Source organism: Bubalus bubalis, chromosome 4, assembly GCF_019923935.1.
Source record: "Bubalus bubalis isolate 160015118507 breed Murrah chromosome 4, NDDB_SH_1, whole genome shotgun sequence".
Classification (NCBI taxonomy): Eukaryota; Metazoa; Chordata; class Mammalia; order Artiodactyla; family Bovidae; genus Bubalus; species Bubalus bubalis.
In genome coordinates, this window is record NC_059160.1 from 30,657,317 (window position 1) to 30,671,699 (window position 14,383).

Below are 14,383 nucleotides of genomic sequence, written 5' to 3' on the forward strand. Positions count from 1 at the left end.
ATTAGATTACCTTCCCTTTCATTTTTAAGGTTAAAACTCTCTTTGGAGGGTCATTGTTCATCCTGGTGAACTCAGAATCATGTCTGAGTGCTGAGGGTGTCACAAATCCCACGTAGGTTATGGTAGAAGAAGAAACGACAAAGAGGGGAATCGCAAGTCGACTAGCAGAGTCTTCTGTTAAGAGGTGTTCATCACCACAGTGCACCAGACATGCAGGGGAGCCCCCAGTTCTGGGAACTCAGGTTCTTGGAGGACTTCTACCCTCCCTCCCAAAGACCTGGTTATGGACTAAACTTGAGTTGGTCAAGGAGGGGGCCTAGTCAGCAGACTACTTTGCCTTTGAGACCAGAGAAAAAGAGTGGAGGGCAGGCTGGGCGACTGGGGCACATTCTCCTCCCTGGGAGGGGCTGGGGTGAATGGTGGTTTGCATGATGAACCATGCCCACTTCCTCTTTGCTCTCCTTCACTTTCTTGCTGCACCTTTCTCAGTCTCTTCACACCCACTCCTGGTCTGTCCCAGTCACCTCTTCTGTATCAGGTTTAGTGGTTTGTAGAAATTATACTTTCCTTTCAAAAAAAAAAAAGATGTTCATCCTAATGACATTACCCAAATGCCTGTCTTAAGTCATATTAACCACAAGAGAGGTGGTACATCTTGTGGGTTACACTCTTACCTTTAGGTCCCATCATTTCTAAATCAAGGATTAAATCAATTAAATCAATAAACGCTTTGGTATAACAACAGTTGTGCTAGTTAATAGAAATGCAACTCATAATAAGTTATATATTTATATTTGTAGGTATGTAAGCCCTGTTGGACAAATATGACAATAAAATTAGCCCAAAATGGCTCTCATTTCCTATAATCCATTTTTATATAATCATTGAAATGAAGGTCCCAAAATGTTATTTTTATAACATTAATTGATTTTGGCCAGAGTTCCTTATTGAATTTCTGAGTGCCCAAATTTTAGAGATATGATATTCAACCAATATAGTTTAATATATTCATTGCTAATTAAAAACTCATTTTCTTTCATTATATTACATAGAAGTAAGTGATAGGAAATATGCTTGGTAATAAAATCAATGTTCCTTCTTCCCAGCGCCTGAGGAGGAGTTTGCCCCCCGGTTTGCTGAGACGAGTTTCATCAACTTGGACCACCACCACATCTGCCACAGGTCTGCCCACTTTGGAGCCTGCCCCTGTCCGGAGGGACCGTAGTGCCAGCATCAAGCTGCATGAAGCACCTTCATCCAGGTTAGGTGATGTTCCTCTTGGGTTCATGTTTCTAGGAGAAGTTCCTTATCAAAAATTAATTATAAATTACAGGGGATTACAAAACAGAAATAGACTCATAGAGTTAGAAAATGAACTTATGGGTTTCCAGGGGGGAGGGAAGGATGGAAGGAAGGGACAGATAGGGAGTTTCAGATGGACAGGTACACACTGCTGTATTTAAGATGGATAACTCACAAGGTCCTACTACATGCACAGGAAACTCTGCTCAGTGTTATGTGGCAGCCTGGATGGGAAGGGAGCATGGGGAAGAATGAGTTCCTTTGCTGTGCACCTAAACTATCACAACATTGTTAACTGGCTATACTGCAGTACAAAATGAAAAGTTAAATATATATATATATATATATATATATATATATAAAGTAAAATATAGTAGCATCCAAAGTGATTGTTTACTTATTTATGAAAAATGATCATTAATAAAGATTTATAATATATGCCAAAAATTTACAGGGGAAGGGAGGCCCAAAAGATTATAGTTGGTTTGAGGCCAGCTTTGAAAATGGAAAAGGTATTTGGTTTAAATCCAGAGCAGTATGGGACTGATATCAGATAATTATGCTTAAATGGTGTTGTATGGCCTTAAGTATAAATGGGGACAGTGACTTGAAGTGATGTCTGCTACTGTAAATTTGGATGGGTAGAGTTGAACCCAGAATAAAGACAGACTAGATTTTACCTGGACTGAGATCTGTGTTGGATTTTTACATCAAAGGTATCCAACCTAACATTTGCAAATGATTGTTAGATTTCCCCCAGTTCACCAGACCAGCTCTGTTGGCATTATTTGAAGGGCAGAAAATCAGATCAAAGGTAGATCATTCTAAGAGCAACTAAATGTGTTCAAACAGTTTTTAACTTAAACTTTATTTATACAGTGAACAGATTGGTGGCTGTCAGAGGCAGAGGTTCAGGGTAGCCAAAATGAGTGAAGGGGATCAAAACTTGCAGTTATAAAATAATTAAGTTGTGGGAATGTACAGCATGGTGACTATAGTTAATAATACTATATTGTATATTTGAATGTTGCTAAGAGAATAGACATTAAAAGTCTTCATCAGAAGAAAAAAAAGTGTACAAAGATGTTTGTTGAGACTCATGGACTGTCCATGGCATTCTGCAAGCCAGAATACTTGAGCGGGTAGCCATTCCCTTCTCCAGGGGTTCTTCCCAACCTAGTACTCCTGCATTGCAGGTGGATTCTTTACCATCTAAGCCACCAGATGGATATTAACTAGACTTATTGGGCTTCCCAGATAGCTCAGCTGGTAAAGAATTCACCTGCAATGCAGAGATCCCAGTTCAATTCCCGAGTTGGGAAGTTCCCCTGGAGAAGGGATAGGCTAATCCACTTCAGTATTCTTGGGCTTCCCTGGTGGCTCAGATGGTGAAGAATCCATCTGCAATGCAGGAAACCGGGGTTTGATCCCTGGGTTGGGTAGATCCCCGGAGGAGGAAATGGCAAGCGACTCCAGCATTCTTGCCTGGAGAATCCCCATGAACAGAGGAGCCTGGTGAGCTACAGTCCATGGGGTCACAAAGAGTCAGATACAACGAAGCACACAGCACATTGTGGTGATCATTTCACAGTATATACAAATATCAAATCATCATGTTATGTGCCTAAAACAAATATAATGGAATATTTTGATTGTACCTCAATAAAAATAAATAGAATACAATTTACTTAGAATATTAATTCTAATTTTACAAAGTGGTTAAAAAATCAGAATTGCTAAAGAAAAGATAATACTAAGATCTAGAAAGAGTTTTGAAGAAAACATCATCATGAGAGAAATTCTTTCAGAGAAAGCTACTGCGTTTGTCCTTTTCTATTTGGCATAGAAATAGCATACTTTATGTGAATAATAATTATGAGAACATTTACCATATACGATTTCAGGTTTTTGAAACAATTATATCAGTTTTATTAATGATCTAATGACTGAAAAATTACCATATCTTTATTGAAATACATGATGACAATATTAGATGTGATTTTCTTTTGACCCTGGCTTTGAATATAAAGCCCCATTCTGATATTGGCAAAGAAATGGAATATTTAACGACTGCTAACTTTTCCTGCTTTCTTACTTAAAAACATAATTGGTTTCTTTCATTTTAAATATTATTGATGATCTAATAAACCTATAGAATCAGAAGCAAGCATGAATGATTCTTTCTTTAACATGAGTTCACATAATGTTTGTGAAACTTCGAAACATCACCATAGGAGGATGTTAATCTGTTTCATGAACATTTCCTGAAGTTCAAAATTATAGGTCACTAATAATATTTTCCCATGAAAATATTGACTGTTGACTTTTATAGCAGCAAATACTGATAAATGGTAGGAAATTATAGTTATGTATTTGTTGCCTAAAAACATGAATTTTATGTTCTTGGTATATATCTTTAGAGAGGTTGTCTATTTTATCAGCGCACCTTGCCAAGATTCCTGTCATAGTATAGTTAATGCTCCTTTATTTACTATCCATAGAATGATTCTACCAAAAATCTATTCAAGCTTTCTTAAATGTCTCCTTTCTTTCTGTTATTATTTGTTACTTCTCATCAAATTTCATTTCTCCTACTCCTCTCTTCTCTTAGTTAAATGAGATTAGAGACTGAAACTGAAATCAACATGAGGAAGAGGCTTTCAAAAACTTTTATGAGCTTAACTCCTAAGAATTTTGTCATTCTGTTTTATGAAATAAATGCTCCTTATCAACTATTTGCAAAATAGAAAAGGAATGGCATACAATCCCACTCATTCCCTTTTTCCTAAAAGTGCTCATTGATGTCCTGTCTAGGTATGACTTTTCCCACTAACTTACTCTTCCTTAATTTCACTATCCTATTAAAAGTCCTGATATAACATCTGAGAGTGATACAACTTTTTCACCATTATAAAAAAATAATAAATTTAATAAATAATAATAATAAAATATTTTAAATATATTAAATAAATATAATAAATATGATAAAAATATAATAATAAATAATATTTTAATAAAAATAATAATAAATTTAATAAAAATTAATAAAATTCATTCCAAAGAGAATTTAGTCCTTTAAAGGAAAACCATATGTCAATAAGTAGCAATGGTACCACCACTAAACACAGCTAGTTTGGGTTGACTCATCCTTGGTTGTAGGTGAAAATAATGAAAAGATGGCCTCAGAATATCTCTAGCCCTACTAATAAACCAAAGTTAAAACCTTCTTCAGTTAGATCTGTTATTAAAACTGACTGATTTCAAAACTGACTTGAGTTTTAATCTTTGAAACTTCTTCCCTGTCAGTCCTTTTATTTCTTCTTTTCCATGTCTGTCTTTTTATTGAGGGTCTTTGAGGACTGCAGTGATCAAAAGTACAAGAGTAGGAAGTGAAAAGTAGAAAACAGTCCTCAACTTATGTTCCTATAGGTGCATAGCTGGATGAGTTACTCCTGGGTGGTTTTAAATCCAGCTGAGTCAAAAGACACTGGACTGAGAGTCAGACGGATCTTGACCCCACCTCTCAGAGATGTGTAGCCAGAGCCTTGGTACCCACCAGAAGAAATTCTTCAGGAAAGGGGGAATGATGACACAAGTGGAGTAAAATTAAGTGGAAGGATACCAATAGGTGCTTTATTTAAAAAAAAAAAAAGTAAGCTTGAGAGAAATTTTAAGTTTGAAATGAATCATACCCTAAGCCTTCCACATTGGCCATGGAAATGACAGCAGGCTGTAAACTCTGTAAAAGAAACTGTTAGGACCTGGTAAGACTTTTAGGACGTAGGATGAAGTTTTTATGAGTAGAACTAAGGTGATAAAATCCACTTTTGTAGAGGAGGGTTGAGGTCTTCCACAGCAAACACACAGATAGTGTTTGCATGCTGTGTTAGTGTGGGAAGATCAAGTAGAGGTTCCCCTAAGCTATTTTTCTCACTGGAATTCAAATCATTACATATGAATAAGATCCTAATCACAAAGGCAAAGATCAATAGACAGCTGAAAACTCACACAAAGGAATGCATTTGAAAGTATCTGTAAATTATAAAGTGTGTATGTATGTGTATATATGGACATACATACACATGTACACACATATATATTGATTTGTCATTTTTATTGACAATATCTCTTAAGGAATTAATATTTAGCATATTAAGAAAGGATATATGGCTAGGATTTTATTTATCTTAAAGTTCATTAACTTCCCACACATTAAAGATGCTCCATTATTGCACTTTATGAAATTTCTCAAAGTGAGCCTATCTTAAATGTTTTTATTAAAGAAATATAAAATAGAAGTAGACAGTTTTGAGCTAGCTTTAATAATATAGAGGGCTTCCCTGGTGGCTCAGATGGTAAAGAATCTGCCCACAATGCAGGAGAACCGGGTTCAGTCCCTGGATCAGGAAGATCTCCTGGAAAAGGGAATGGCTACCCACTCCGGTATTCTTGCCTAGAGAATTCCATGGACAAAGGAGCCTGGCAGGCTATAATCTATGGGGTCACAGAGACTCAGACGCAACTGAGTGACTAATGCACTTTTAATAATATAACTTTTTAAAGTATTAAAAAATAAATTCAGTTAATATTAAGGTCTTTTTAAAAGCCTACATAGAAAAGTCACTATCTGTTTATTATACAGTGTGCTGAGAAGACATGTAGGCCACATAAACATTACATACAGTGTCTTCACAGTAAGTCTCATACATCAATCAATCCAGCAAAAGTAGTTGACAGGGAATAGTGATATCAGGAAATAGTTGATATAGTTATCTATCTCAGATTCAAAGTTTTCTTTGATATTATTGTTTCAAAATTCCAGACATTTGTGAGTTGCCTAGAATGAGATTTCCAAGAAGGATATGAAACAAATATTATCTTGTAGGCTATCCTTAATTGTATTTGATAATTGCTGGAATTCATTCCACTTTTCAAATGCTATTTAAAGTAAAGAGAAAAGATAAAATTTTTAAATATCTGGGTCAACAGTTGAAGAAAAATCTCTCTGAAAAGGATAAAGGAGATGAAATCAGGTAATAAGTAGCAGAATGTCACATAAGACTGAACACAGGTAACAGATCTTTCCCATCAGTAAATTTGCTAATAATCAAAGAACAGAGGCAGTAGCCAAGCAAATGCTCAGTATCTTCCTCTTTGAGAGGTTTCAAACTGGTAGTGCAGCATACCCTTAAAGTCCTGTTATTTCACCTTAGCGCATGTTCTAGTTTGGACTTAATATGCAGAATTATAAGCAATACACACATCATGATGCTTGCACAAAGAATGCCATTTTGGTTATAGCTCAGTTCAGTAGCTTAGTTGTGTCCAACTCTTTGTGACCCCAGGGACTGCAACACACCAGGCTTCCCTGCCCATGACCAACTCCCAGAGCATGCTCAAACTCATGTCCATTGAGTCGGTGATGCCATCCAACCATCTCATACTCTGTCATCCCCTTCTCCTTCTGCCCTCAATCTTTCCCAGCATCAGGGTCTTTTCCAGTGAGTCAGTTCTTTGCATCAGGTGGCCAAAGTATTGGAGCTTCAGCTTCAGCATCAGTCCTTCCAATTAATATTCAGGACTGATTTCCTTTAGGATGGACTGGTTGGGTCTCCTTGCAGTCCAAGGGACTTTGAAGAGTCTTCTCCAGCACCACAGTTCAAAAGCATCAATTCTTCGGTGCTCAGCTTTCTTTATGGTCCAACTCTCACATCCATACATGACTACTGAAAAAACCATAACTTTATTTTGACTATTTTGATTATAGAACACCTCCAAATTATACCTCATTAACTATATAACTTACATGGCAATCTCTACTCATTAATGACCCCATAATTCCATCCATTTCAGCTTTATTTACAATAAGCCAAGAGATCAGGTACATCCTGCTTACACTGACAATCTAAGATTGGCCAAGGATCAAATTGTCCAGTTACTATCACGCAAGTTATAGATTTTATGCATTACCAAATTTACTAATGCTCAAAAACACACCGATGTTAGCAAAATACAAACCAAAACATAAAGCAGACACTTTTCCTCCCATCCAAGTACTAACCAGGCCCTACCCTGCTTAGCTTCTGAGATCAGACAAGATCCGGCATGTTCAGGGTGGTATGGCTGTAGACTACACACTTTTCCTTTGGAGCAAACCAAGACAGTCTATATGGCTTCCTGAAATATTTTTTTCTCTGAAATTACAATAGATTCTGTTTCAGATTCAGAATGTAAGGTTTTGAGCAGTGCCTACAGATAAATTTCGGTCTGAAACAGCTCTAAAATGTATATCCATTAGTTACATGGATTTTTTGTAGTGTTCTTCATCCCAACCTTCCAGATTGATTTATGATTTATTTATATTGGTTACAGGTTTATTTACAATAATACCTAGACAGAGCAAGGATATCCTGCTAAAAACATTCCCTCGAGTGAAGACTCATTACCTTTCTCCTAGTAAATAGCATCAGTGCTACCTTTAGTAGCAGGCCCATTAGTATCTACAAGGGAATTTGTCTCATCATTCCATTCTTTACAGGATATCACCAGAAAAAGAAATGGTTGGTTAAAGACCTGTCATTAACCTTTTCCTTCAAGATACTGCAAGAATATTGTCTTTGAATGATAAGTACTTGAATTTCTTAATTTAGTTACACCAAGAATAATAAATTAAAAAGAGTACATAAGAAAGCATCATGTCATTCATACCTAGTGTAAGTTCACCTGCATATTAAAGTTAGTTTGCCATGTTTTTAGAAAATCTTTGAGGAACATGATTATGGAAATAGAATGAGAAGGTGTTGGATACCGAGTAACTGAATGAACAGTAAAGGTCTCTTCTTGTCTTGGTTAACCCAGTATCCTTGAAGAGTGTGTCCTGTGACCCTGTAGCACAGACTGAATTCAGATAACCTAGTTTGTCACTGTGGTTTGTCACCTAGAAGTCAAGTGGTTCTGTCACTGAACCTGGACCATGACTCAGATTGAAACGCCTATTATGAAAACGATGGTGGGGTTCTGGTAAGGTCTGCCCCAGTAATCAAAGGATAGTTTCTTCATTTTTCTTTATACCTTGTCTTTACAGTGCTATTAATCCAGATTCTTGGAAAAACCCAGTGATGATGACTCTCACCAAAAGCAGATCCTTCACTTCATCCTACGCTGTTTCTGCCTCTAACCATGTAAAGGCTAAAAAGCAAAATCGACCAGGTAAAGAACTTACTGAGGAAAGAGCTAGCTAACACTCACTGAGTGTGCCATCATGGAATGAACTAAGCTTTAAGTGTTGCAACACTCAGATGTGTTTGGTTGGACTCTTCTAAAAACAAAAAAGCCTCACTAACCAATTAGTTACTGAAATTTCCAGTGTATAGAATGATGCAGATTCTTTTAAGATAGCTGCACCAAATATCCCATCTTGAACTTACTGGATGAATATTAAATCAGTGTAACCATAAGTAGGCAAGCTTTATCTTATTAATATAAAAGATAATGAAGTACTTATGAAATTTCAATTTTATTTTTAGTTTGTTAAAAAATATTTTCCAGAAGTATGATATTTATAAGTTCTAGGAAATGCTTCATTTACTATACGTACTATAATTTTTCAAAGAAATTCTTGCTCCATGTCACTTACCTGGACACACCCCCAATATAAAAATACAAAAGGAAGAGGTATGTAAATTCAGAAAAAATACAATCCAGGACCTTTGACAGCCCTTTGAAAAACCTCAAAAATCAGCAACCAAAAAACCCAGGAGTAACATGGGTGGTAGGTTTTCCTTCTCTTTTAAACCAGGTACAGAACGAAACTTAATGTGATTTCTCCTGTCTAGGATCTGCATGGGGCTTTTCAGGTTGGTGTCAATGTACCCTCTGTGCTTCGAAGTATCAGTTTTTTTTTCCCTCAAGCGTCACTTAATAAATATGTATGGAGTGTTCACTATCCAGAGATACTATCTGACACTGAAATAGTTTGAAGAATGCGGCAGTGATGAAACCAGACCCTATTTATCCTTTCACAGAATTCTCACTTACATTCAAGTGGAGCGTATAAACAGATATAGAGTATAAGCTATTAGTATATATATAGTGTTCTAAAGGCTATGATAAGAAAGTGAGGGAAAACTTTCAAAGAATTAAAGAGATATAAAACCCAATGTGTGGATGGAAAGCTTCAACAACTTAAGATTCTAAATGATGACTGGCAAAGCTAACAAGCAGAAAGGGAGAGCAGTGAATGCAGAGAGGGAGATGTAAGCAGGTCCGTGGACAGAGGCCAGATGGAACCCAGGAGCTTTGGCAAGGAGTTTAGGTATCAATGAAGTTTCAGGTAGGAATGTATCTATAGAATAATTTGGGGGAAGATGACCTTATTTAATCAGAATCTGTGATAATTCAAAACTGAAATAGTTTGTCAGATTCTATCTCCAAATTGGCCTCATCCTTAAATCCCAGTTGAGAGTCTGGGTCAGTATTTCCTCTGACCTTTCCTTCCTGGAGGGTTCCTTGTTGGTTCAGTGGTAGAGAATATGCCTGCCAATGCAGGAGACACAGGTTCTATCCCTGGGTTGGGAAGATCCTCTGGAGAACGAAGTGGCAGCCCACTCTAGTATTCTTCCTTGAAAAATCCCATGGGTAAAGGAGCCTAGTGGGCTATAGTCCATGGGGTCGCAGAAGAGTCAGACATGACTTAGTGACTAAACAACAACAGCAACTCCTTCTCGGAATGTTCTCATTCCAAGTTTTCATCTCTCAGCATTGTAGAAAGCTTGCTGAGATTTTTCAGTAGCTCCCTGCTTAGCTTCTTAATCTCCTGCCTTTATCGCAGCTCAGGAATTCACCAAATGGCTCAAGGGGAAAGCTGCCCTCTTCCCACTGGCCTGTTAGACATTCAAGTCCTGGCTGCCGTGGCAGCCCCAAACTCCACTATTTGTGTCATCAGCCTTATGACGTTACTAAAAGCTCTGTTGGCTTGCCTTCCTAATAGCTGCATCCATCTGCCTGGATTCTTAGCCTTTTGTTCCATGCCAGTGGTCAATAAATAATGCTCTGGATGGAAGAACATTTTGCAGGATTTTGGCTCACCCTTCTGAGGGTCTCTTCTATTTGGAAACCTATCTCTCCAAGTTGGTTGCCTTGCCGTGATAGCTTTTTTATTTTAACTCAGCTTTTCTATTCGTTCTCAAAGAACAAATAGATGGATTTACTGCAAATTATTGCATTATAACCAGAAGCAGAAGTCCTGAAATAGTAGTGTTTCTATGAGGCTTAGAGAACCAGTACTCACATTCCACTAATATTTCAAGAGGCTACCTTGGAATATAAGCTTAATTTTAAACAGCACAACTTAAGGAAGGACTTCTGTTGTTTCTTCCCTCTAGAAGAGAAAATTTAGTACTTTCTTTCCCCTTTGATCACCTAGTTTATACTAGTAACTGTTGAAACTATTCTTCCTGGGTAGTTCAGCTGTGAAACAATCTGCCTGCAATGCAGGAGACCTGGGTTCAATCCCTGGGTTGGGAAGATCCCCTGGAGAAGGGCATGGCAACCCACTCCAGTATTCTTGCCTGGAGGAGTCCATAGACAGAGGAGCCTGGAAGGCTACAGTCCATGGGATTGCTAAGTGTTGGACATGACTGAGTGACAAAAACTTTGGCTTAAATCTCTACTGGTGAGCATACGAAGACACTTCCTCCAGAAAATACCATTTTAGTGGCATGAAATTACTGAAAGAAATCACTAAAGGCAATCTGGTTTTCCAGAAATTAATCTGGTCCTCTCTGCTCTTTAGAAAAATTTATTATTCTTTTGAATCTTACAAGTCATTCATTACCTGAGGATTAGAATTTATTGTTCATGAGGGTCAGAAACAGGACAGTGTGGGAAAATATTTAAATAGAGATTGCACTGAGGGCAAATTCAGATGAGCTCAGAAATGCAGAGGCTCATTTGGGACCCCAGCAAGGTGGAAGAACTGAATCTGAGCGTTCCATATTAAACCTGAGACTTTTAAAGGGGCACTTAAGTGTATTATAAAGCAGACATTATTTTGCTGACAAAGGTTCATATAGTCAAAGCTATGGTTTTTCCAGTAGTCATGTATGAATGTGAAAGTTGGACCATAAAGAAGGCTGAGCACCAAAGAATTCTTGCTTTCAATCTGTGGTGTTGGATAAGACTGTTGAGAGTCCCTTGGACATCAAGGAGATCAATCCAGTCAATCCTAAAGGAAATAAACTCTGAATGTTCATTGGAAGGACTGATGTTGAAGCTGAAACTCCAATACTTTGGCCACCTGATACAAAGAGCTGACTCATTGGAAAAGACGCTGATGCTGCAAAAAATTGATGGCAGGAGGCGAAGGGGACGACAGAGGATGAGATGGTTGGATGGCATCACTGACTCAGTGAACATGAGTTTAAGCAAGGAAAGCCTGGCATGCTGCAGTCTATGGGGTCACAAAGAGTCAGACAGGATTGAGTGAGTGAACAACAAGTAGCCCCAGTTCAGAGGATGCCTTCAGTTCAGTTCAGTCGCTCAGTCATGTCTGACTCTTTGCAACCCCATGGACTGCAGCACTCAAGGCCTCCCTGTTCATCTCCAACTTCCAGAGTTTACTCAAACTCATGTCCATTGAGTTGGTGATGCCATCCACCCATCTCATCCTCTGTCGTCCTCTCCTCCTCCCATCTTCAATCTTTCCCAGCATCAGGGTCTTTTCAAATGAGTCAGTTCTTCACATCAGGTGGCAAAGTATTGGAGTTTCAGCTTCAGCATCAGTCCTTCCAATGAATATTCAGAACTGGTTTCCTTTAGGATGGACTGGTTGGATCTCCATGTGGTCCAGGGGACTCTTGAGAGTCTTCTCCAACAGCACAGTTTAAAAGCATCAATTCTTCAGCACTCACTTTTCTTTATAGTCCAGCTCTCACATCCATATATGACTACTGGAAAAACCATAGCCTTGACTAGATGGACCTTTGTTGGCAAAGTAATGTCTCTGCTTTTGAATATGCTGTCTAGGTTGGTCATAACTTTTCTTCCAAGGAGCAAGAGTCTTTTAATTTCATGGCTGCAGTCACCATCTGCAGTGATTTTGGAGCCTAAGAAAATAAAGTCTGTCACTATTTCTACTGTTTCCCCATATTTGCAATGAAGTGATGGGACCAGATGCCATGATCTTCGTTTTCTGAATGTTGAATTTTAAGCTAACTTTCTCACTCTCCTCTTTCACTTTCATCAAGAAGCTCTTTAGTTCTTCGCTTTCTGCCATAAGGGTGATGTCATCTGCATATCTGAGGTTATTGATATTTCTCCTGGCAATCTTGATTCCAGCTTGTGCTTCATCCATCCCAGTATTTCTCATGATGTACTCTGCATATAAGTTAAACAAGCAGGGTGAAATATACAGCCTTGACATACTCCTTTCCTATTTGGAACCAGTCTGTTGTCCCATGTCCAGTTCTAACTGTTGCTTCCTGACCTGCATATAGATTTCTTAAGAGGCAGGTCAGGAAGGACCCCTTGGCTCCCTACAAAATATGTTTAGGTAATTTTTGGAGGAAAGCATCACCAGTTAACAGCCATGCAGCTTCAACCTATAAAGTTCAAACCAGCTTGAACTTACAAACCAGATCACTGTAAACATGCAAGGAAATAACACAGGTTAGAAAAACCAGGAAAACAACTGTACAGATCTCTAAAGGTGTTGAGTGGGATGTACCTAGTGGTCCAGTGGCTAAGATTCCATGCTCCCAATGCAGGGGGGCCAAGTTTGATCCCTGGTCAGGGAACCAGATCCCACATGCTGCAACTGAGACTCTGTGCAGCCAAATAATTTAAAATACATATTAAGTTATTTAAACTACAAAAAAAAATACTCAGATGTTTGAAGAAAAACATGAGGGCATAAAAGATAGAAATGAGAGAAGACATAATTGCAGGGCAGCTAAATGACTTTTGGAAATATAATCAGGGAAATATGACAAGTTAAATGTCATAAAAGACTACTAAAATTTTGGAGAATTAGTAAACTGGAAGGCAGAGAATGTGAAGAAAGTATCAGGAATGAAGCTCAGATGAGAAGTTGGAAAATGTGATAGGTTCTGAGAGCCTTAGGAGGAGTCATCAGGAAGTCTAATATACATAATCATAGTTTTAGTAGAGGATAGGAAACATAAACTATTTGAGGAGGAAAGGACAAAGAAAAAACAATTTAAACACAGACACAGAATAGCGAAACCACAGAACGCCAGAGATGAAAAAAATCTTGAAGTTAGCCAGAGATATGTCCCTTCAGTCAGTCTGAGAGCAAAATTGTTGTAAATAAATGGAGTCAGAAGACAGAAAAATATTTTCTTCAAAGTTTTGAGAGAATATGATAGTCAACCTAAAATTGTGCACCAGGCAAATCTGTTTCAAAAGAGTAGAAATAAATTAAAGACATATTCAGGCAAGTCACAACTTTACCACCTACCAGATCTTAACTAAAGAAGTTTATATTTTAGAAAGAAAAAGAGCAGAGGAAAATTTGTAAGGTAGAATAGAAATGATGAACAGATAAATTAGAAAACCATGATTACATTCAAACAAACATGATATGCATAAATAATAGTATTGAGTTGGCCAAAATGTTCATTTGGATTTTTCCGTAAGATGTTACAGAAACACCCAAACTTTTTGGCCAACCCAATATTTTCAGATTGTAGGTATTTTTTAAAAGATTTTTAAGGAATATAATTAAAATATGAGACAATAATGACAAGTAACTCAAGGGATGAAGGATGAATTGAAGTGTTTTGCACTCTTGTATTGCTCAGAAAACAGACTCAGATGAGGAAACTGAGGCAGAAATGTTGAGTAACTTGCCCAAGGCCACACAACTAATCCAGAATTCTTTCTTTTGTCCTAAAAACTTATTAGAAAAAAAATGGGGATGACAAATTGAGGTAACTTAAAATTAGGATTTTTTTTTGGTCTTGCCCCTATCTGAGGACAAGATGATGAAAGGATTTGGTTTTCTGTCTCTCAATTTCTTCACTGGGTCATGAAATTAAAATTCTTAAGATAACATTCTTTA

At 37.6% G+C, this 14,383-nt stretch overlaps 1 protein-coding gene across 4 annotated transcripts in view; it reads left to right on the forward strand.

Annotated features, from left to right (window-relative positions):
* PDE3A (phosphodiesterase 3A) overlaps nt 1-14,383 on the forward strand; it is a 361,465-nt gene that overhangs the window by 297,995 nt on the left and 49,087 nt on the right. For all 4 annotated transcript variants that reach the window (XM_006067621.4, XM_044941226.2, XM_044941225.2 and 1 more), the window contains exons 4-5: nt 1,107-1,261; nt 8,387-8,511. In XM_006067621.4, coding sequence (XP_006067683.4) covers nt 1,107-1,261; nt 8,387-8,511 — 280 coding nt within the window. The remainder of the gene's footprint in view (nt 1-1,106; nt 1,262-8,386; nt 8,512-14,383) is intronic.